Here is a 25,356-nt window from a genome sequence, read left to right as displayed (position 1 = left end):
TCCTCAGATCAACCTCGGCTGCTGACTGCTCTCAGCAAATCAGCGTTGATGTGTGAGTCCAGTCGGGAGAAATCAGTGAGATACCTAATGTAGATTAAGTCCCCCTCCCTCCTTCCACCTACCCCACCCTGTTGGAGTTAAAAATGCTGCCTGAGCATAGATACATCCGTCACTTAACATGTGACCAACAAAATGTTTGGGGTTTTGTTTTGTGTGGTTTGATGTTTTCGATAATTGTGTTTTGGAAGTGTTGATGATCTGATATTTGCTTTAAATCAGCTGACATGAATTTCATATATTTTTGTCATAGATATTTTATCAGGTACAAATACGGATTTTGTGTTTGGTAGTAGAAATACTAACATGCTAACCTGGGTGATATGATATGATGGTGTGATGTTATTGGCTTATACTGGACAGATACATCTATGGTCCCTGTGCGAGCCATGGTGAAAATCAGAATCTGCAAACAAGGAATGTTCAGATCTTTGATTGTGAAGGATTATGGGTATGCCTCATGTGTGTAATGGGATGGGGAGAGGGGAGATGGAGGGTTGGGGAGGGGGGAGGGGTGTGCATACAAATGCATGTTTCGTGAATGTGCTGGAGTTTTGCATTTCTGAAAAGCTGCTCTTTCTATGGCGAGTAGTACATAGGGAATAGCAAGTGGCTTAAACATCTCCAATCATTTTTATTGTTTCCCATGGTAAAGGGGTGCTTGGTTTGTTTTTTGAATGTTTTGGGTTTGCGTACATGTACTGTTGGCGTGTACATGTGTGTTTGCGTGTGTGCATGTGTGCGTACGCGCGCGCATGCGTGTGTATGTGTCCGAGATTGAATTCTTTTTTTTCTTTTTTTTTTAAACAGCTATTCCTTAAAATGTATGATGAAGACAGCTATACCTGACTATTCCTTTGTGATAAACAGTATGGTTGTGGTGATGACAGTGAATGGGCTGCATGCTGAGCAAGCGTGACAAAGCGACTGGAAGCTGATGGAGATAGAGATTTTGACTGTTACACTGGACACTGTTACACTCTGTTACTTTATCCTGATCACTGTGTTACTGCGTCATGATGTAGTGCGGCCCTCGTGAGCACAGGGAAAGGGTGGATGATGAGAAAAAACAACAACTTTATGCATCGTCTTGCTGGTTGTAGATGTCACAGTCTGGTGTTGATTTGTTGACCTGTTGACACTGCATGTGCTCTTCACATCATGTTCCCAGACACACAATGTACATAATAGATGATTATATATATATATATATACACACATATTAATGTTAGAGCAGACTCTTCTTGCATGTATCTCTCAGTGAACCTCTCTGCCTGTCCTATTTGCTTTTGCCCTCTCTACCTTGATCTCTTTCTCTCTCTCTCTCGCTCTCTCTGTTTCCAGCCTTGTCTCTCTGTGCACTGACACATCTCTCTTAATGTATAGCGGAAGACAATGCATTGTCAAAGTGTTTCTGAAAGCTGAAAACACATCTAGGACCTCCTTCGCACTCAGTTCCCCATGCCCCTCCTGACCCTTGCCCCCACAACCTCCCAAACCGCTGCAACCCCTCTGCCCCTCAAAAAAAGAAAAGAAAAAAAAAAAAAGAAAGAAAGAAAATATTTTTTTTTGAAAGAAACAACAAGCCCTTCATATGTTTGTAGCTTTCAAACACACTTTGAAACTTCAATTTGCTTGCGTTTATCACGTGTTGGGCACTTTTTCTTGGCAACACTTGGTGCTTGTCTGAACCAAGACGTCAGGCACTCATCATGCCAATAGGGCTCATCGTGATACTTTGTAGCCACCCACACCTACCACTCTAGGAATAACACGCGAGTGGACTGGTTTTCAGGCGTGGTGTTCTATATTCTTCACATAGCGGCATTGCAAGCGTCCCAGGACAGAACTCATTGTGGCACCATTGCACACGCACGTGTTCGTCACAGAATAGGTTCACACTTGGTCACCGGTGGAGTTAAAAATCCAGACATCATCATGGTGTGCTTGTCTTGTAGGCCCAGTTATATTTTTGTTCATTATCTTTTATTGTTGATGAATTCTTTAGTGCCTATCTTCAGTCATACACCAAACGTAAACTTTACGAACTCAGAGTCATTTGCACAACAGGGTGTCTACCTGGGTACAGCTGACTGAGACCTGCTTTTAGGCGTTTGTCGTTTATTTCCTGTCATTCAGCCAGGCCTCAGTCCTGCGCATACACACACATACATCTATTGTTGTTGCATTGTCACCCGAACAGCAAGTAAGACTGTTTGAAGGACAGTCTTAGCTGCAAGAAAAATTCTGTGACTATCTGGAGGCAATTTGGACATATATATTCATCACAACAAAAGATAAGTAAAATTTTACATCACAGATAAGCACAAGCACAGGTCCGCTGTTTCTTTTCTGGCCGTTTGGGGTCACACAGATCTATAGCCTGAAATACTGTCATGAAGCTATGCAGATCATTTACAAAACATGTTTACTTAGCTTAGTTACAGGCGTTTCTTTCGATTGTTTCTGTGAAAATCAAACCTAACCCCTAACTTTGTCCCTTCATTAAGCAGACACAAAGTAGCCTCCATTGACGTCAATAGATTGTCTTATAACCTTTCAATGTGTCCTTGATGAAAGGTGAAGGTGACTGTCATATAACCTTGCCATGTTTCATTGATGAAAGGTGAAGGAGATTGTCTTATAACCTTTCCGTGTCCTTGTTCAAAGGTGAAGGAGATTGTTTCATAACCTTTCCATGTGTCCTTGATCAAAGGTGAAGGTCACTCAAGGGCTTTTTTTAAGTGGGTAATTTTACACAGTGACCTGGGAAAATATTTCAATGGACACATTTAATACGGTTAAGTATGATAATAATGAAACTGGAAACAGGCACATTATTATTATGACTTTTTTCTTTATTATCTTTTTTTTTCTTCCATTTTTTTCTTCTTTTTTTGTTCTTAACATAATTATCTATGCACTTTTGATAGCTGACTTTGCATTTCTGTAGCCCTACAAGTGAATTAATTGCTTGCATTTGTACTTTGTGACTGTGGGTGGTTTTCAACACTTTTTTTTTTTTTTTTTTGTGGTTGCGGTGGTGGTTCAGGCACCGCTCAGACATGGAGAGAGTGCAATACTTTGTTCAGCTGGGCAGCCAGGGCCATTAACTGTTTCTGTGATAGTTGTGACACATTTTGTGAGGAATGGACGTGTGTGTTGTCTTGTGGTATGGTGTGTACATAATTGTATAATTATACACTTTCATTTCTTTTTCTTTTTTAGCCCATTGTTTTACAGTAATGAGTTTGTTCAGAGGAAGGATGTTATAATTCATTTGCTGACCCTAATGTGCATAATTACCAGTTTCAAATTTGGGTTGTTTTGTATGTGTGTTCTTGATTGTCTTTTGGATTTTTGTCTTTCTTCAATTAAAAAACATTTACGTTATTGTGCTGTTTTCTTCAAATGCAGGAGTTGCATAACTTCAGATACTGCTTTCCTTTTTTGTTGTTGTTCGTTTGTTTTGTTTGTTTCTTTGTGTTTGTGATGTTGAGGAAAAAAGCATAAAGTTAACGTGTACAACAAAATGCAGGGAGATGTTCCCCCCCCCGAGTCTGTCAAAAGGAAGAAAATGATTACAGATACTAATTTTCTACAGAACAGCCATCAGATGCTGATGTTGATGTTGACGGGGGTCATTCTGCAGTATGTCAAGAGGCTGCTTCCCTCATTCTTTCTCTGCCATTGGCATCGAAGTCAGTCTGTCAGTTTCAAGATGGCATCTAAGCATGCAGACTGTATTATATCGTATTATGTTGTATTGCATACATTGTGTTGTATCTTCTTTTTGCCACAAAAGATTTCTCTGTGTGAAATTCAGGCTGCTCACCCCAGGGAAGACACATCGCTACAATGCAGTGCCACCAACTATTTTCTTCTTTTCTATATTCTGTGTGCATGTGTATTTCTTTTACACAGAGGATTTTTGTACAGACTTTTACCAGAAACAACCCCCTTTTTTCTTTCTTTTTTTCTTTTTTGCCATGTTTATTTTTTTGCGTTGCAAGTGCATGCTCTACATGGGACCTCATTTTATCATCTCATCCCAAAGACCAGCACCCAGACCACCACTCAAGGTCTAGTGGAGTAGGGAGCAAAAATCCTGGTCCGTACATGGGACTCGAACTTGTGGACACTCACTTCCTTGTTGGGCAAATTGCCACTGGGCCACTCCATGGACTGATCTGTATAGCCCACACCACATCTGCTGCAAGGACATCCACCCTAATGTGTACCACCAGAAAGCGTTTCAATTTCAGTTTCTCAAAGGGGTCACTCTGTGCTCGGACAAATCCATTTACACTGCACCACGTCTGCTAGGCAGGTGCCTGACCAGCAGCATTACCCATCGCACTCAGTCAGGCCTTGAGTGCATGCATGTATATTTGTGTGCCTATCAGAGTGGACTTCAACAGAATTTTGCCAGAGGATAACCCTTTTGTTGCCATGGGTTCTTTTTCAATGCGCCAAGTGCATGCTCCACACGGGACATCGGTTCATTATCTCATCCAAAGGACTAGTCACTCAGTTTGGTTTTTCCAGTCAAACTTGGGAGACAGGGTGAGAGAGGAAATTGAAACCAGACCCTCATGGACACTGTATAGGCAGATGAGCGTCTTAACCATTGTACCACCTTGCTTCACCTTGTCCCAGGAAGAAAGGGCCATGGTTTCAAATTGGGTGTGAACAAACACTGACCATGGCTTTGAATTGGGTGTGAATAAACATTGGCCAGGGCACTGGTTCCTATAATTTATAAGCAGACTTAGATGGAAAACAAAGCATTGTTTTGAGTGATTTGTAGTTTTGTCTTACCTGTTCTTTTTTTGTTCTTTTTTTTTTATCTTTCCCTTCATGAAAGAGCGACAGATATCCCATCCCTGAAACGCTTGCACAGCAGCTTGATCAGGACTAAATATAATTATATACTACCGTACTGTCATCACTTCGCTGATTGCATGCAGTGAAGAACACTTATTCAGCACATAAAACTGTGCATCAAAATTCAGAGACCAGGACACTCTTTCCGGGCTACAACTCCCACATTCACTCATACCAATGAGTGACCTTTTACATGTACAACCATTGTCAGCCCTGACATATTGGCAGACATGCTGTGATTGGGGGTGGAGGTGAGGGAGTGGTACTTGGTACAGTGCAAGCCACAAAAACAATCCATGCTTCTCTCTGATATTTTCCAGTGTTATTTGATCAAACATCAAAAAGTTCAAATGCCATGCCTGATCACTTCAAATGAATGCCTCTTCAGCAGAATGGACGACAGTGGTTAAGAGCTGAGCTGTGTATTGACCACACTTTGATTCTGTGGCCATTCTCTCTTCTTCCCTGTGCACAGCTGTCTGCGTGTCGTACTGCAGAACTTTCAGTTCATTACCCAATCAAGGCTTCACGTTTCCTGCTGCTTGGATCAAAGCGTTTCAGGGAAGGGAGATCTCTATTTCCAGCAAGTTACACCAATTAATTCAAGCTGTTTGGTTTCACATGACCTTTTTTCTGTCATTAGAGATGGCAGAATACACTGAAGTGGACTTACACAGTGCTCAAGAATTTGCAGATTAGTCTGGGCTGTACTGAAGTGTTAACCATGTGCACATGGTTTGGGTCACATTTCTTACTGGTAGTACTTAAGGAACTAAAGACAAGGAATCGAAGATGGCATGCTTGTCATTATCTAGGTCCTCTCTTTAGCTAAACCTAGTACAAGTGTTCTACTCCTGAGCAATACCTCCCTTGTCTTAAACACACATTAAATATCACACACACACACACACACACACACACACACACACACACACACACTGTCACTGAAGCATGCCTCCATAGATACATAAGATGCATAAATATATGAACATGTGATAAACAAACTCACATACATTCACATACACACACACACTCTTGGAAGTAAAAATCCCAAGGTTAAAAAATCACACTCCCATTCTTATCCCCCACCCCCACCCAAAGTGCAAATGTTTCTAAGGCTAAAAGTTAATCAAGACTGGTTTTTTTTATGCTTCTTCCACTTTATTATGGAAAACAGAGACATCTAGGCTTGGATTTATTATTATCTCTGCATGGTTTTTTGTCTTCACCTTTTTTTGGTAATATGTTTTATTATCATTGACAGAGTCAGATACTGACCTCATTTCAAACAGCAGTTTGTTTTAAGTCAAGGACTATTGTGAGCGCAAACACATCTGGCCATGATGTCTCATTATTTTTTTAATACAAACTGTTTACAAGTACAATGTGATAGCAAGAGCATTGAAGACTTTGATATACTGTAGCTGTTTAGACAGCCGTGTTGTTACTGTTAGATTTCTAGAATTATTCATGAACTAAAGATAAATAATTAAATGTGCAATTAGCAGTTTGATACTTACGATGATGTAGCAAGTTTTAAATATGGTTGTGTCTGTTTAAAATTAAAAAAAACATGGCATTGGTTTTTCCTTTTGCATTTATAATACAGATTGCTTATAACCACAAATGAAAGTCTACCTGTATGTGTCCAGTGTATGTCTGAGAGTGTGGGAGAGTAACAAGTACTGCCAGCAAACATGTATTCATTGCATAAACTGAAGTACTGTCTACACAAACATGTATTCACTGCATAAATTGAAGTACTGTCGACACTGATGAAATACTTATAGGAAGTTTGTCAACGATGAGTTTAACCACCTGCTGGGTACCACCCTTTAGGTAAAGTTGTTTTTAGCCAATATATATATATATATATATATGTGTGTGTGTGTGTGTGTGTGTGTGTGTGTGTGTGTGTGTGTGTGATACAAAAAATGTCCCAACAAATATGTTAAATTTTTAGCTTTAACTGCCTTGATCATGCGGAGATGTGTACAAAAAACAATATATATATATATATATATATATATATCATATATCACATTTATGATAGAAATATATCTAGAAAGTAAAGACAACAACATATTCTGCAGATTATGAGAAAGTGAGTATGAGATGCAGTGCGTCTGTGCATGTGTGCACAAACGGGAAAAAAAAACACATGGCATTCTGAGTTTTATTGTTGAAACATAATATTGTCATCATAACAGAGAAATTGCAAACTGAAACACCACCACCAATCATCTGATAAGTGACACAAACCATCACAGGAAAGGAAAAGCAGTTCTAAGAAATAAGAAATAAAACAAGAATAGAAATGATAACAATGATAATTTTATGAAATGAGTACCAGCAACAAGTATCAACACCCCACAAAGAAAAATCTAGACCAAAAAAAAAAAAATTCAACTGAGAAATGGACCTTCCAAAATAGTACTCTCCAACACAAAATTCACCTGCATCACAAAAAACAACAACAAAAGGTGTCTTGGCTGTTGGCTGTAAATAAATGTCAGTAAATCTGTAAATATAAATATGCATGTATATCTCTGAAAAAACAACAAAAATGATTTCAACCGTCAATATGAAAGGGAGAGAGGGGAAGTGAAGATGTTGCCATGGACACTGGGGAAAATCGGAGACCCTGCATGACAGAGAGAGGGTGTCTCACAAACCCTGGACCTATAGCATGTACAGCCCTGAACATAACAAAAATTCATACGCTTTGTATTTGTACATAACAAAAATTCATACACTTTGTATTTGTATTTCCTTTGATCACAACAGATTTCTCTGTGTGAAATTCGGGCTGCTCTCCCCTCGGAGAGCGTGTCACTACACTACAGCGCCACCCATTTTTTGGTATCTTTTTTCCTGCGTGCAGTTTTATTTGTTTTTCCTATCAAAGTGGATTTTTCCTCAGAATTTTGCCAGGAACAACCCTTTTGTTGCCATGGGTTCTTTTATGTGCGCTAAGTGCATCATGCACATGGCAGAACCTCAGTTTATCGTCTCATCCGAATGACTAGTGTCCAGACCCCTACTCAAGGTCCAGTGGAGGGGGAGAAAATATCGGCGGCTAAACCATGATTCGAACCAGCACGCTCAGATTTTCTCACTTCCTAGGCAGACTGCGTTACCTCTAGGCCATCACTCCAACAATAGTAACTAAAAATATCATGTGGACTCACACTGTTTTCACATATGAGCCAAAAAATAATAATAAAAACAGATTTTCTGTCTGACTGTTGTTGTTTTTTAAACTAAAAAGAAAATATGTTAATTCCTGGTACATTCTGATACATTTATTTTTAAATATTTTAAAACAAAACCAATAATATACTGGCATAGGGAAGTAATATGTTAACTTATAAACACTCAATTCCTTCCAGATTCTGTAAAGATCTGATCACAATGAAATCTATCTGAATGATGGGAAAAAGATCTTTGAAATAAGAAAAATACTGTCAACATTTTTTTGGTTGGCTATCATCAGCTCTGATTTCTTATTGTGAAACTAAATGGAGATACAAAGTGGTTCAGCTTTATGGCTTACTTAAATAGATTTTGGGTGGCTATGGTTTGTCCAATACTTTTTAAAATAAATTAATGTGTAGGCTGAGAAGAAACTTCATTTAAATAAATGTGACACCTCGAGCAGTCATGGAGGCTGGCCTTTTGAAAAGGTTTTGACAGCTCTGGTGTGGTGACTCTCTTTTGCTTTTGGCTGACTTGCCAAACTCGGTAAAAACACTGTGCAAGATCTTTCCAAAAGAAAAGAGAAAAAAAAATGTGAAAGGCTTGTGTCAGGATGAGTTTTGGTTGAGTTCCATATAATCTTAAACCCCAGTTCATGGAAGAACAGCTGAAATAAGCTGCTGTAACGTCAGCAACACAAACAGATCAAAGTGGTAAGCGCCAATGTGGAAACTGTGTTTTCAATTCCGTGTGCCTGAAGAAAGCACAAGTTGCAAAGAATGATTTGACTGTTGCAGCTTTGGAAAACCATGAATGTGATGGGGATGCAGTTTGAACCATAGAACATTAGCTTGTTTATCACAGATGTTCAAACCGAGCAATCCCAGAATCTGGCTTTGAACAGAGTCCATGTGATGTCACAACTGACCCATTTCTGTTTTCTTTCAAGAGAGCCAAGTTCAGAATGGCAGTATCCTGTGTTGCACCAAGCTGTTAGTTTAAATCAATATCACTGCTTAAATAGGCAAATATGTTTAACTGAATATATGGTTCTGTAACTATTCACCCATCTGCCAGGTTTTTACAATTTTAGAGCAGGACGTTACATCACTTCATGTCCCCTTTAATTTAGTTTAAATGTAAATAAAAACAATAAAAAAAAGGAACTCCTAAAAATATTTCTCAAAACGATCAAAGAAGCTTCTTCAACCAAAGGATTGGTATAATTAGATAAAACTTTTTAGGAATGAGTAAATGAAAGGAATAAGGAAAAATAGGTAGAACAGGTGAAATACAATGGTCAAAGGGAGGGAACTGAAAGGCTGGATGCAGTCTGTGATTCACACTGCCTGTGTTGATTATCACACCATGTTGCAGAGAGCAACTGATTTGTACCTTTTATTTATCCAATTATCTACTTAACTACTCATTTGTTTATTCATTTATTTGTTCAGTTATTTACTGATGACAGAGGTTGAAATATCCTGAAATATCTTAATGTAAATTACTAAATATCCTGACATATCTAATGTAAATAACTAAATATCAATCTCCTAGAACCTAAAAAAGAACCACCACCCAAAACCAATGGTTTGAAGGTTTCCCTAACAGATCCATTACAGATTCCTGTTCTAGCTCTTCATAAATGTTGCTGTCAGGCACGACCAGCTTTTACATTAAGTGCTTGGACATCTGCGAATTTGGTGCAAAAGTAAAGACATGGTATCTACAGAATACAGCGAGAATCTGACACATAGTCATGAGATCCCATGCTAAATGTGTGTTTTACTTTTAGTTAGGGATTCAGAGCTGGCGGCTGGGGTTTTAACTGGACAGAGACCCCACTCCCTGATGAAGATTCTGTCTCAGGAAAGTTGGGAGAATGTAGACAGGTGTGCGGGTGTGGGTGTAGCAAGATTTTAGTGACAAAAGTTAACTGTTTTGGTGTTTACAAATCATTAATTACACATAACACATGCACACAATCTTGATATGTATGATAACAAAATTTGAAATGTGTCAATAGAAACGAAAACAAAATATTGATTTCCATATTTGTATTGAAAGTACAAGTTATACTTTCAGTTTCACATGAAAAAAAGAAGAGATTCTCATGCTTGTATGGAAAGTACAAGTTGTACTTTCACATGAACTTTGAACAAATGTCCATTTTCTAAAGGAGATTTTAAATCAGCAACAAGAAAAACAAAAGAAGACAGAAAATGTATAATTTATATATAACTTATATACTATGTACTCCTCTGGCACTGAAACAGACAATAAAATCAACTATTGCTACGTAAGAAAATTCATCCAGTAATGAAATACAAGTGCATGTCTTGAAATTAAACTCTCACAGTAGTAGTCAGTACATACAAGAGAATGAGGCAGGGACATGGTCTACTACACATGAAACAGACTGAAATGGAATTATTATGCAAACAATGCAGCATATTATGAAAACTTACGAATGTAATAGTTCTGCTTTTTCAAGAACTAAAGTAGCCACATGAAACAATATATACTGTATTTCCTGAATGAACCTGAATGAAGATCATTCTATGTCCATGGAATTATCATGAAAGCAATGCTTTTTTATAATGAAAAAGACAGATGCAATATTTCTGCTCTTTCAAGTTCTGAAGTAGCCACAGGAAACAAATGTGTTTCCTGAATATGCTATACATGTCCATTCCTTCCAACTTGAGCTGTACCCAATGATGCTTTTTTTTTTTCTTCTTCTTTTTTTTTCCAACTTTCAACTCAACACAGCAAAACGAACAAAAAAGAAAGGTAGAAAAAAAATATTAAACAGCAAAAGCAGCACAACACAGCACAAACAGACTATATTTCAAGGAGATACAAAAAAAAAAAAGGTCCATAGGTTTATATGTTAAGTTTATGTCATTTTCATCAAGCCCCAATAATATACCACACTGAGTAACAGAAAATTACTGAGTGAAGAGTACAACAGTATATTAACCACTTGAAAAGTTGACCTAAAAGTATGCCCATTAGTTTTAAATGGTAAGTTTATGTTATTCTGTCATGAACTACCAGTAATATGCACCATTATGCAACATAACTGCTGGGTGTAAAGGCTTCAATGAACAGCATAGCATTATGTCAATATAATATTTATATCACCTTCTGTTCTAAATTTTCTCTCCTGTCACAGGGATTTTGAAATGCTCAGATCATGACTGAATGGAATCTGAAAACGTCAATCTGGGCTCTCACAAGCAAGAACAATTACTGGAATATTACACAGGGACAAATCAGAACAATAAAAAACAGAAAAGAAAAAGAAGTGAACTGAACTAATTTTTTTTTTTCAGCACAACATCAGTCTTTGCATGCAGTGTGGTGTGAAAAGCATCAGTATGTTGTTGTTACTGTCAGCACTCATTGCCCAGCCAACCACAGCAGGCTGTATGGTACCACGACTGAAAACATTGTTTGTAATACTATCAGTACTTTTGGTCCAACAGCACAAAAAACACAGTTAATCCTCATTCTGTGGAGCCTAAAACTACCAGTACAACAAATACAAAGCACAACTGATGTGACAAAGAAAATTTGGCACAACTGGCGAAGAGCAGTCATGTTCATGTACGATGGACATGCCTGGCGTTGACTCAGCTTTCTGGTGATTTCACCTTAAAGACAAAACAAAAGTAAAATAAAATAAACAAGCATGTCACTGCACATACACACATAAATAATAACAGGGCTATACAGTATAAAACTGCTGCAGAACAGGCAACTCACTCCTGGGGAAAAAAAAAAGAATACATAAAAATAACCAGCCCCTGCAGCTAAATGGGTAGTGCTGTGGACTTTCGGCCAGGAGGACTGAACAGACATAGTACACAAAATTCTACATAAAACAGACATGCAAACCTACATACATGTCAAAAGTGCAAGTGACCCCATGATGTGTGGTGAAAACCAGAATGGACAAAAACTAAAAGAAAGAAGCAAAACCAAGAAAGTCAGGAACAAAAACAGTTCCAGTTTCAAGGGGTCAAATCAATTCATACATATATGCAACTCCTGCACCTGCTTTAAAGAAATGAAAAAACAAGGAGCAGATGCTTAATCTCAATAACCCCAATGTGTGTGTGTACAGGCCTTGACAAAAGAAGACAGCAACTGACTGGTCAGAAAATCACCATCAACATAAATACATTATACACTGTGATGCTTACAGTGATACTGGTGACAGTGACAGTCTCCACTGTTAACAAAAGCACTGTTCATTGCAATGCATCCCTTTTTCCATGATGGAAACCCTCAATGCTAACAATATGCTGAGGATACCAGTCACACACTCTTGCTACACACACACACACACACACACACACACACACACACACAAACCCTCACAAACTCTATATGGCATTACCAACTCTTCGTCCTTTAGTACATGTAATAACATGGCTTAAAATACAAATGTTGAAAATAGAAATAGTTAACACACATTATACAAATTAACAACAAATCAGGTCGGTCAGGATTCATAGCAAGACACAGCAAGTGATGAAGAATCTTTCTGTCTTCTTTGGCAGTCATGGAAGATTTCTCTTTTTCCCGTTCCAAAAGAAGGTATATGCTGTTATAAGATTTTCATTCTTATTATATTTGTTATGATGCTCTCTGCATATAATGCAAGTCTCTCTGAGAAGTACAAGACAAGTTGACAACGCAAGCAGTTTATTTTCATAATTTTTTTTAATTATTCACTGATATGAAGCTGAGCACAAATTTACATGGAGACAAATGTAATCTATTATCACAGCTTGAATAACTAACCTTTTACTTTTTTTTTTAAAAGGCTATTCTGAAATCAGCATTACACCAATACTGTAGAGCCACAGATTTTCAGTTTGTGATGTGCACTTGCAAACCAGCAAATTCTAACATCACACTTTTTTCCAATAATATTACTTATGAATTTTAGGAATTTATGAGCAGCCAAACCATCACCACTTTACGAAAGTAAAGCATGTATTCATGACACTTTTTCAGTTTTTAACAATACCATCAAAAATGACACAGAATACTGTCACACTACATGACAAGGCTACCTTTGCATATAAACCACCTTGATTACGCTATCACCAGAAATTGCTCCATATGCTGAAAGCCATGCCAGGTACTACAATGAATGAAGAACCAAACTATATAATTTTTGGATAAAAACAATGCACATATGTAACTGTTGCATGAGTTCTGTATCAGCATGTGTTTACAATATTTTATATGCTGAAAAATTCAGAATAAAAGTGTAAATAAATTTTCTTCAAAAAAGCAACACAGAACTTTTCTCTAAGCATGACAAATGACTCTTGTTCTGTGATATCAAGGAAATACAACTGAAAAGTTAAAATTTAAAAAAAAATATATATATATACTTTTTTTTTCTTTTTTACTACGGCTGAGCTCATCAACAGCTTGTGTTGGTGCTAGCTTTTACTAAGTCTTTCCAAATTTCCCACAGGTGAGACATTCTACAGACTGTCCTTTACACCTGTGTCCATTGATACAGATCATTAGTATTGATGTGTAATACATAGACATTGCCTGGACAGATCATATCCAAATCCTTTGTTCAATCCCCTGACACCCATGTTGTACAGCCCAGAAGGGTGTACTTCTGACCCTATGTTTTACACAGTGTAAAAGAAAGCACACAGACAGTGACAGTATAACTACTAAGGGAAAGCACACACAACACAAATTTGAAAATTCTGAAAGAAGGAAACAAAATCTACTCATAACCCATCACTTAAGACTTTAACTATGTGCAGTGTTATGCATCAGAAACATGGAAACAGGAAAGGCTAGTGAAAACTCATTTCAAAAACAACAAAAAAAGTTGTCAACTTGTCTTTAGGATCAAAAACTCTGGAACACACACAGATCACAGTTATCTGTCCCAAATAAAATAAACAACAACAGCTGAAAAAGTTTTGGGTGGTCAATATATATATACCAACCACTTGTTTGGTTTGCTGTGAGTTCAACACAGACTACACAGAAGATAGATGCCCATAACACTGGACATTTAGGTCAAATAACAGAACACACCAAACACATCATAAAAAGGCTACAGGATTCACTGACAGCATGGAAACACTGAAAGAAATTCATGAATAACATAAAATAAAAACAGTCATTATATCATAAAATAAATAAATATCAATGATAATCAACTGAACTCACTGAGCCCTGCACCTACACACTGCTCTGGCGTCAAAATTTGTCTCATTAAAATAGTTTTAATGTTTCTACGAATGATTAAACTGCAAAGGAAGGCAACTAACTTCTACGATATTTCGTGATGTGTCCACATGTAACCTGGAGGAAAAGCAGTATATTTTCTGTGTCTTTTTTTCTGCATCAATAGGGCAAGAAGCTTGCCGAAGCATAAAATCCCTAGGGTTGAATGGGTTACACCTCTAACAAGAAACAAGGTCTAAAGGGAAACCATCATAAACGTCATAATTACCTCTACTAATGGTACTATGTAATTCCTGGCCATCACCACAAAGTGCAGCAGATACAATCACAGTGTACACATCTGAAGACAAAATTTTTAAAAGTCAGTGAAAGTAATCCTGTGGATTATGCCCAGTAACATTTTGCCTCAAAATTGATATCATTGATAAACATTTCATTTTCCTTCTTTTTTCTTCTTCTTTTTTTTTTGGGTGGAGGGAGGGGGTGTCGAGGGGAATTCAAACTTAATGAAACTCACACTGATTAGTGATTTCTGTGGGTTAAAAGAGCAATGTCACACTGACCATGGGTGATAGCAGGTTAAAAAAAAAATGATTACTGAAGGTTGTTCATTAGAAAAAATAAAATAAAATAATGGATACTTGTATAGCACACACTATCCAGAAATCTGCTCAAGGTGTGTCACAAAATGTTTTCTTTCCATAACATATCACATCAATGTTATGTATACACACCAAAATGTGACAAGCAAACTACACACACACACACACACACACACACACACACACACAAAACCAAAAAAAAAACCATAATGTATACAATACATACATGATACACTGAAACACATTCAAACATACATATGTACATGTATAGCAATTGCACTCCACACACACACACACACACACACACACAAGCATACAAAAACACACATAAACACAACCACACACATACACACACAAGAGCAAACAAACAAACGCACACCAACATTCATACACATGCATGTGTATTTGTACACATACATAGATAAGTATACACACATAGTCAAACGCACCACGCACAAAGAAGTGGACCTGCCACAACGAAACACATTGCTGAGGGAAGAGGTAAGTTTTGAGACGAGACCTGAAAGAGGTGATGGAGTCAGAATGTCAGAGGTTATAAGGGAGCCTGTTCCATGTCTTTGGCGATAGCAAAGAAAATGATCTGTATCTGTAAGTCTTACTGTTACTTCAAATGTGAGGTGTCCTGAGAAGTCTTGTATTAGAGGAAGAACAGAGCTGGCGATACAGAGTATTGATATCAGAGTCAGAGTGGATTGCTCAAACAGGCAACCAGTGGAGAGACTTGCAGGGGAGGAGAAACATGGACAGATGCAGAAGCTCTGCAAATGAGTCTGGCAGTGTTATTCTGAATTCGTTGCGAGTCTAACATATTTAGGAAGGCTGGCTGAAAGAGAATTGCAGTAATCCATTCTTGAGAGGACAAAAGTGCATACAAGTGTTTTGGTTGCATCAGTTTCAGTAGCTCAAGGAGGCGTCACTGCGTTCGGACAAATCCATATACGCTACACCACATCTGCCAAGCAGATGCCTGACCAGCAGCACTGCATCAGAAGAGAGATAGTGGCAGATAGAACTGATTCAACTTTCCAGATTGGCAACTTTACAGATATTAGAAATTTATGTGTTGTTGGAAGGAAAGAGACTCGATGATGAGACCATGACTGTGTGTAGGCTCAGTCACAGACTAAGGTTGACAAGATAGAGGTAAGGTGGTGGAGTAGGTGGTACATGGGAGCAGCCTGTATGACACAATGAAGGCAATCCCTCCACTTCAAATAATATTAACATGAGGGAAGGAAGTGGTGTGTAGCCAAGGGGTGCAAGGTCTCGACACTTAACTTTATCACCAGTACTGCGAAGCTGAGTTTTCAGTGATACAAAGGATGCTGAGGTGAATGGAAAGCAGATGTTCGTTGATTGCAGAGCGTTTGAGGTGATAACCAACTGACTACACATTAAACAGACCTAGAGAAATATAAGCTGAGTGGTGACACAGAAAGCAGGATAGAGGCACACGAATGAATTTGTCGAAATTAACACATTTAACAGTCAGGTAAGTTACACATCTAGTACCACACACAAAGCTATCTTTCTCTGCTTAAACATCCTGCACGATGACTGTGCACACGGGGGAGGTGGCGACCAAAACAGTTAAACACACACCTTTGATGGCATCGACGACAGAAGGTTTAAGTGCTGCAGAAGGCACGGACAGGAGCTGGTCCTGTGTGTAAGACACATGAGGAGAAAGAACAGCAAGCACGGCCTGTGGTAGTGTCAAGAAGCCATGTTTTTACTTTTAGAAAGTTTTGATTTTGATGTGTGACTTTCGCTTCTTGCCTATGTCAACGTAGTGACAAAGTTGCAAGTTGCATGAGAACTTGTGTTAGTTTGTGGTGAGTTCAGTTACATAATTTGATATCTTTCTCTTTTTGTAATGCCAGAACACAATGTGTTGAGATCGTCCGTTGACAAAAGTAGCACAATGTGTTGAGATGTCCGTTGACAAAAGTCATTGTCTCCACCTGTCAAGGTCGAGAATTGCCAGCCGATTCGGTAAGTGAACTTAGAATATATTTGGTGCCATGGATTGCATAAGAAATCTTTTATTTTCTAAACGAGTTCAATGATTGTATTCAAAATTTATCATTTCTACTTTCATTTGTTTTTAATTCAAAATTCAGCAAGTCAGCTTCAGGGATAGGAGGAGCAGGCTGCACATGTGGAAAGGGTTGGTAGAGAAATGGCGCGCTCTGACAAGCAAGAGTACTGGCCAGGTCATACAGGAAACGTGTCCAGATAACTTGATGTTCCGGTGGCAGAATTGCACAAAACAAACACCAGTACATACCCCACTCCATTGCAAAGCACATACAGTTACATAACTTTCACGTCAATCCACAAACACGTTCCAATACAATTGACAAAAGGAATTAGAGCAAGGACTATACTGCCTGCCAAGCGTAGCCCTCACACTCAACAAAACAAAAATTTTTTACATCATTTTTCTCATTTGAGTATAAAATTGTGTTATGAAAAATATGACAATGTGATGTTTATGTATAAACAACATTTTTGGCCTAAATAACGACATTCTTTTTTTCTAAACTTTTATCTCTGTAAAATTTGTGGTTAAAAAGGTCTGAAACGAATATATATCTGACAAAGACACAGATATTGGTGGTGCCTGGTGGGTAAAAGGTGGAGATTTTTCCGATCTCCCAGGTCAACATATTTGCAGACCTGCCAATGCCTGAACCCCCTTCGTGTGTATACGCTCGCAGAAGATCAAATACGCACGTTCAAGATCCTGTAGTGTAATCCATGTCAGCATTCAGTGGATTATGGAAACAAGAACATACCCAGCATGCACACCCCTGAAAACAGAGTATGGCTGCCTACATGGCGGGGTAAATAAACAAAATGGTCATACACGTAAAATGTTAAATGTTACATGTTTGTCTGAGTGTGTATGTGTGAGTGCCTTGAATGACACAGGAAACGAATGATAACTGCCTAGTTGTCAGTTGGCTCTACCCTGGTAGGCAGCCTGTTGTGTAAATGACCCCGTGTTTGTAAAACACTTAGAGCTTGGTCTCGGACCAAGGATAGGCGCTATATAAGTATCCATATCAATCAATCAAAAATCTGAAAACATTTAAAGACAGACATCATAAACTGAGTCAGAAAAGATATACAGTGATTGAGAGAATCAAATCATTATTTTTACCTGTTCAATTTTTCAATAGACATATTTCAATTTCATAAATGGGTCTCACTCTTACCTTTAAGGTAAAACTTTTAGGATTAAAATGGACTCAGCATGTTCTCTGCGTCCTATTTTCACCCCCCACCAGGTTACTTCTTTATAACTTACATTATACACCCATTTCCTTCATTATAATGGTATAAAATAAAAATGTCATCTATTTCATTAAATGCACAATTGCTATCCATCATTTCGACACTATTCTCCAGTTTAGTGATGTGTGGGTAGCACACCCAAGTGTTAGGGAACAGTATTCACTATTATGTTCTAAGGGTGTTGATTACAGACTTTTGTGCTTGATAAATATTCAAAGAGCAACACAAATATAAAATAAAAGAGGACTAACAGCAAAAACTGTCCACAAGGATGACGAGAAGCCAGCAAAAGAAGAAACTAGTTTTACACTAAGATGGAGTGGGTGGACAAATCCAGGAGAGGTCACAGGTAGTGAGGTACCATACACACCACCACGGGGGTCAAGGCTAAGGTCAGTGCATGTCGATGAAGTCCTCCAGGTCCTGGCCCAGTATGCCCCTGTAGAGGTCGGGGGTCAGACGAGGGCTGTGGGCGATGGTGCGGGCAGCCAGACACTTGAGGGAGGTGCTGGCGACAGGACACACGTCCCGGCCCCTGCCGCTGTCCCTCAGCCTGTCCAGGGGGCTGACGTGGTGTGCGTCACACATGTCGGTGTGGGCACCCCCCATCACCAGCACCTTCACCAGAAGCATGTCAACTGCCTCCCCCTCACACGCCAAGTGCAGGGGCGTGCGCCGCTCGGAGTCACGCTGGTTGGGGTCAGCGCCCACCTTCAAGAGCAGCCTGCCCACGCACAGCGAAGGGAAGGTCGAGATGTGGATGCGGCCCAGGTACCCCGAGGTGGCCTGCGAACACGCCAGGTGCAGGACTGTCGACCCATCCCGGGCCCGAACCCCAAACTTGACCAGTTTGTACAGCCCCTGCTGCAGGCGGAAGGACAAGGGGGAGTCGGAAGCAGAAGAGATAGTGGGGATGTGGTTGACCAGACTAACCACGTGCAGCAGGGCCACTAGCAGTTTCTTCAGGTCCACATTGTCTACATTGTCTCCGCCCCCCGCCCTCAGCGACCAGTAGCGCCCCACCTCCTCCACCCCCAGCTCCAACACGCGCACCACCGTCTCCACGAAAGTGTCCTTGCCGGCGTCGCCACACGTTTTCTCAACGCCCTTGATGAAGACGTAGGCGAAGAGCTCCACGAAGGACACGAAGCTGCTCATCGTGCCGTCCGCCAGTGCGTCCAGACGTGCCGCCTGCGTCTCCAGCGTGTAGAGCCACAGCGTCATGCAGCGCTCAAAGTCCCCTGCATCAGCGTACAGCGCCCCCCTGAAGCGGATGCAGAAACTGGTCTCGGGATGGGAGGGGCCCAGCACACGTTCCCGGATCAGCAGGGCCTGCATGCGCGTCAGGTCTGGGTCCTTGCTCAGCACGGTCAGCTCCTCTGCCGTCTGCACCTCCACCGCATGGTTGTAGGCCGCCACCGGATCCGAACACCCCTCCTTAGGGCACCCCATCTGCCTTCGTAGCGTCAATGCCTGTTGTCAACAGTCCTTGTCATCATCTCCATCATTTTCATCGTCATTATTTCATTCATCATGATACAAGAGAAGTTCTGTGCAATCTGATATACCACATCAGCTAACCACCAACAACAAATCTGACAAAAACACTTAACTAAAGAGGAAGACCAAGTTGTCATAATATATTGCATCCAATTTTGTTAAATGTTGACTTTGTACAATAACATGAGCAAAACAGCTTAATTCAAACTGTACACCATGTATGATTGTTCTGTGGCTATTAGTGTAACACCCATGATGAACTGTGCTCAGATACTTCCATTTGGAAAGCACAGGCAACAGGCACCTCAATTTTGAAAGGAGGTACGCCTGCACCATGAGCTTTTCTATTCAAGTTTTAAACCTGGACTGTTTTAAATTAACACTTACAACAGCATTATTTTCTTCATTTCACTGGTGTGAATCACCAAGTGAGTTGTTGAATATGCCCCCACTCTCCGAACTTCTCATTTCAAAACTTTTTCATCTGCATCAGGTATCTCTATAGAGATACCTCTATCTCTAATAGTCATACTGAAGTAATAGATAATGTCTATAACAGTCTGTTCAATCACTGATGATCTTTTCACTTTTCTTCAAATGTAAAATCACTTGACTTTGTCTAGTGTCTCTGAACTGTATATTTTTTCTGTGTGTATGTGTGTATGCACATTTGTGTGTGTGTGTGTTTGCATGTGTGTGTGTGTGTGTGTGTGTGTGTGTTTGTATGTGTATATACGTGTGTGTGCGTGTGTGTGTGTGTGTGTGTGTGTGCAAGCATGCATGTGTTGTTCACTGTAAATTCTTATGGTGATAATGGACCATTCAACAGACCATTTGCCAGATACGTATCGCTGCCCTATAATCGTGCGACTTGTCAACATAGGTGGCGCCAAGCAGTTCCAGGGCGTTGGCCTGCTCTGCCGGCTTGAAGAGGGTGGTGCTGATGAGGAAGTCCACGATGTCTTTGTGGCCTGTCATGGCTGCTGACGTCAGTGCTGTCTGCCCGTATGCATCTTCCGTCACACGCGCCCCCTTCTTCAACAGCAGTCGCACAATTGCCAGTTTTCCTGACTCCGCACTGTCGTGTAGGGCTGTGTTACCTGGGGATCAAACACAGGGGAAGAATCAACTGATAGTGATAGTGACATATATAGTTCACTTCAGTTGTTCAATGAGATGCCACTGTGTTTTGACAAATCCAGTACATCATATCTGCTAAGCAGATGCCTGACCAGTGGCGTAACTTAATGCTCTTTGTCAAGCCCTGAAGAGAAAAAAGAAGTCATGGTAAATACATAAATTATTAAATAATTAATAGATAGATATACATAAACTTTTTTTTCAAATGCAAAATAAAACAAAATAAAATAAGAATAAGAATGTAAATAACAATAAAATAATAATGATTTTTTTTTTAAATAATAATACATAGTGATTGATAAGTATAGTGCTGTGCATGGATTTGTCTTTTTCACTAGAATTACAGTATTACTAATCACTATGAATGAGTAATACTAATAGAATGAATTTCTCTTCACCTGACAATGTATGACTATACATGTATGAAATCAATATAACACAGTTTACAGTATTAGTACAACAATTTTTCACTTGACAGTGTATAAATAGATTTTAATCCTTTCGCTTCCGACCGCGGATATATCAGAGGTTTAGGGGTAACTGCATTATCAACAGTCCACCCATTCATTTGCATATGCTTACTTCATTGCAAAGGGCAACTGCCTTAAAATGTGTTTGAAGCAATAGACCTTGTTCATTAGAAAAAAAATTAGAGTAATTTGCCCTTATTAAGCCGGAAACAGAATTCATGGGGAGTCTCCAAAAGCGAAAGTTGCGAGTTCGTCGATTGTACTTGTGTAAATGTTTTACAATGGGTCTGGGGAAAACGTGAGGAAAAAAGTACTGTGTGTGCTGTTCGAACTTCAAAGGAAAAAAGGTGACATCGCAACGAATACCAGCCACGAACCGATTGCACAGAGCGTGGCGAGCTCAGAATCACTTCGTGAACTGAAAAGGACCGCACCCTCAGTGGCGATGATATTCATTCACTTTTTACGAACAAGGTCTTCAAAACAAGCACGGTATGTGACAGTTTCTCAAGTCTGAAATCTTCTTTAGAAAACGCGCGCTCGCGCACACACACACACACACACACACACACACAAACACTGTGACACACACTCATACTATGTAGCAACAATATGAAATGTTAGAATGTATATAGATTCTGAATGAATGGGTCACAAACAGGAGGAATACTTTTTTCTTCAGTTCAGTTGTTAAAAATCTGTGGGAGGTTTATGTTGCTGTGACAGCAGAAATGTCTCTGTGACAGCAGAAACTGACTTGACTTCGCCTTCTTGTTTCTGGTTCCGCGACAATTGAAAATCTTTGCACGACAATTGAAAATCTTTGCACGACGATCAAGTTCAACTTTCGCGCTACTTATCAGCTGTCTGTTCTTTTTTTTTAAATACTCTTTCGGTTCTTTAACTTTCATGGAGTCAAGCACACTTTCAGTTTCAGCGGACAGAGTCGCCATGTTGCCTTATTGGTTATCCGGACGTCCCAAGGTGAACGGGCTAAACTTTTCACTGACTTCCGGTTTCCTAACGAACAAGGTCTATATATCTCTGCATGTTTTGGGTAGATTAAAAATTTTAAACAATTGATCACTTGATGCCTTTTTTTTGCGTTTTGTCAAGCCAAAAAAAAAACACAAAAAAATGCTGAGTGTGTCAATGTGGCTGCCACAACATATGGTACAGAAGAGGTGGCTAGAATTTTATTTGATTTTCCTCACAAAGTTAACATTAGCAAAGTTCTACGAAAATGTGACAGAAAATGAAACTAATGTTACTGTTGATCAACTAAAGTCTAAAGTGATTCTGTTTACCCTGATGATGATTACATGCTACAGGGCACATCAACACAAAGGGGGTGGGGTCTTGTGAAAACATAAATCAAGTTTAATGAGCCTTAAAATCCTTATTTCATGCCTTTTTTGTTTAGCGCAACTTTTTGCCAAAAGATTAAATATCTCATTTTAAAAAATCATATCTCTGGAACTGATAAACATATTCTGAATTTGATAAATTTCATACCAGCGGATTCAGGATAAAATGGTATATCAAATGATGTAAACAGTTTATGTGTTTCTGACATTTCAAAAATCTGTTTGGATTACCCGCTAATATCAAGCACAATCAAGGCAAAAACAGAAAATAAATAGATTATTAAAAAAAATACTTAATTAAAATAGTCTCTAAATACACATCCTCTTTTTTAACCTTTGGTTACCTCCTCATTTTGTGTTTTAATTTTCATCATTGCTCCACCTGCCACAGACATGAGTATGACAATGACCAACTGACTTATGATCAGGTGTCCGACTTTACAAAGTTCAGTAAAAAGTCAAACTAATTTTACTTTAAAATGAGGCTGCCCACATGTTTTGAACACTTATACTACAGAGTACAGTGACAGCAAAATCCACAAATGGGTATGATAGAAATTTCAATCTTATGTCATAACATTATCGGTGTATGTGTGTGTGCTCACATTTATGTGTGAGACTGTCAGTGTGTGTTATCCTCTGTGTGTGTGTGTGTGTGTGTGTGTGTGTGCGTGCATGTGTGCACACATGCATGACTGTGTTGTGACAGTCTGTGTGAGTTTGTGTCTGCAGGTGCACAAATGCTAAAGTAGATAGCTGTGTGCATACAGTGTAAAAAAACGTGTACCTGTCTGCAAATATCATTATGCATAAAATGTAAATCAAGCATCAGTATCACTCTACATATGCCTAAAAATTAAAATAATGAGTACAATGATGGAATAAAATGTCACAAATTTATATACAAAACCATGCACACACAAATACATGAACACACATTCACTGATTTACAAATTGGTGTGACTGATAATATACTGATAGCTTAATACTAGTAAGCTATTGTTTAAATTAATAAGTTTTTCATTTATCTAGTGGTTATACAACTTGAGTTTACATGATCGTTACATGATCTGTACTGATACTAATAGACTAATTTTTATTAACATTCAGTTTGTGATGCAAAAGGTGCATCATTCTTATCCTTATCTTCTTTTTTTTAAGACTGTTTAATTGTTACCACTATGACTATGCTATGTCTGAAACAAGAACAAAACTGTCATAAGAAAAATCAATGTAGATTTATAGAACTATCATGTGAAGTTATATAGCAATTTTTGAGCCTGTGATCCTCGTATTTTTACCTTTAGCACTCTGCCTGTTGAGGTCAGCTCCTCGAGTCAGCAGATATCTGACCACATCACAATGACCCTTGTAACAGGCAATCATCAGGCACGTGTGTCCATGTCTGTTGGCGATTTCAATGTCGGCCTTACGCTGCACTAAAAACCGCACCACTTTCAAATGGCCGTCATAGCAGGCAGCTCTCAGAGGCGTGGAATTGCTGCGGGTGGTTTTGTTGATGTCGGCCCCCTTAAAGACCAAATAACGGACTACTTCCACGTGCCCAGCAGCAGCTGCGCACCACAAGGGGGGAGCCCCTTCAATGTCTTCTCCATCGAACCTCACACTTCCCGTCTGGCTGATGTTGACGCCACAATCTTCAACCATGAACTTAACCAGCTCCAAGTGACCATTTTTGCATGCCAAAATCAATGGAGTTGAACCCCCGTTAAGATAGAAATGCAGTATGGTACGCAGACACTCAACATTGGTTTCGGCAAGCCAAATTTTCAGTAAGTTTGGCTGCCCGTTTTCACAAACTTCATGCAGTTGACTGTGATATTTTTCCACCAAGGAATCGATGTCTTTCACTTCCCCCATCATAAACCAGCACCTCTGGGTTGTATCAGATCCCCATACGACTCTTGAAAGGGGCGATCGTCCGAAGAACCTGGGGTGTTCACAGTATTTTATAAAGAAAATTTCACTGAGAATAGTACTTCCGCTTAGAAGGAATTCGCCAGGTCACGTTCTTCTTCAAACTGCTTCCGGGCCTTTTGCGTGCGTCTTTCTGGCGAAATATTACTAAACGTACACGATCGTGTCGTGGTTGGAAGTCAAAAAGACGCGTCCAAACTGCACCCCGATAAACAAAATAATGTCGTCGTGAAGCACTGTCACAAGCCTATGCGTGTTTTCAAACACAACTGTCGGCTAAAACATGTACGATTGGGAAGTCAATAGTGATAATAATGATAACAATAACAATAATGGTGACTGATAGTAATGATAAGCCTACTAATGGTAATATTCTTAATAAATTTGATTTCGATAGCCCAAAATGGTTTGGTTCTAAGCGCGAAATAATTGCAAAGTTCTCTCTCTCTCTCTCTCTCTCTCTCTCTCTCTCTCTCTCTCTCTCTCTCTCTCTATATATATATATATATATATATATATATATATATTTCCCTCTGTCTGTCTCGATCTACACACACACACACACACACACACACACACACACACACACTTTCATCTGTATCTATCTAAAAAGAAATGTCTCACAGA

General features: G+C 39.2%; 1 protein-coding gene across 1 annotated transcript; it reads right to left on the bottom strand.

Annotated features, from left to right (window-relative positions):
- Positions 1-10,772: 10,772 nt before the first annotated feature.
- Positions 10,773-24,806, bottom strand: LOC143282079 (protein fem-1 homolog A-like). The gene is made up of 3 exons (XM_076587541.1): positions 24,093-24,806; positions 20,646-20,914; positions 10,773-19,787 (listed from the first exon to the last, which is right to left on the bottom strand). The coding sequence occupies exons 1-3, from the start codon at positions 24,673-24,675 to the stop codon at positions 18,708-18,710; spliced, it is 1,932 nt and encodes a 643-aa protein (XP_076443656.1). The 5' UTR covers positions 24,676-24,806; the 3' UTR covers positions 10,773-18,707.
- Between the last annotated feature and the right edge of the window lie 550 nt (positions 24,807-25,356).

This window comes from Babylonia areolata, chromosome 5 (assembly GCF_041734735.1).
Source record: "Babylonia areolata isolate BAREFJ2019XMU chromosome 5, ASM4173473v1, whole genome shotgun sequence".
Taxonomy (NCBI): domain Eukaryota; kingdom Metazoa; phylum Mollusca; class Gastropoda; order Neogastropoda; family Buccinidae; genus Babylonia; species Babylonia areolata.
This window is presented reverse-complemented; position numbering and strand designations above follow the sequence as displayed.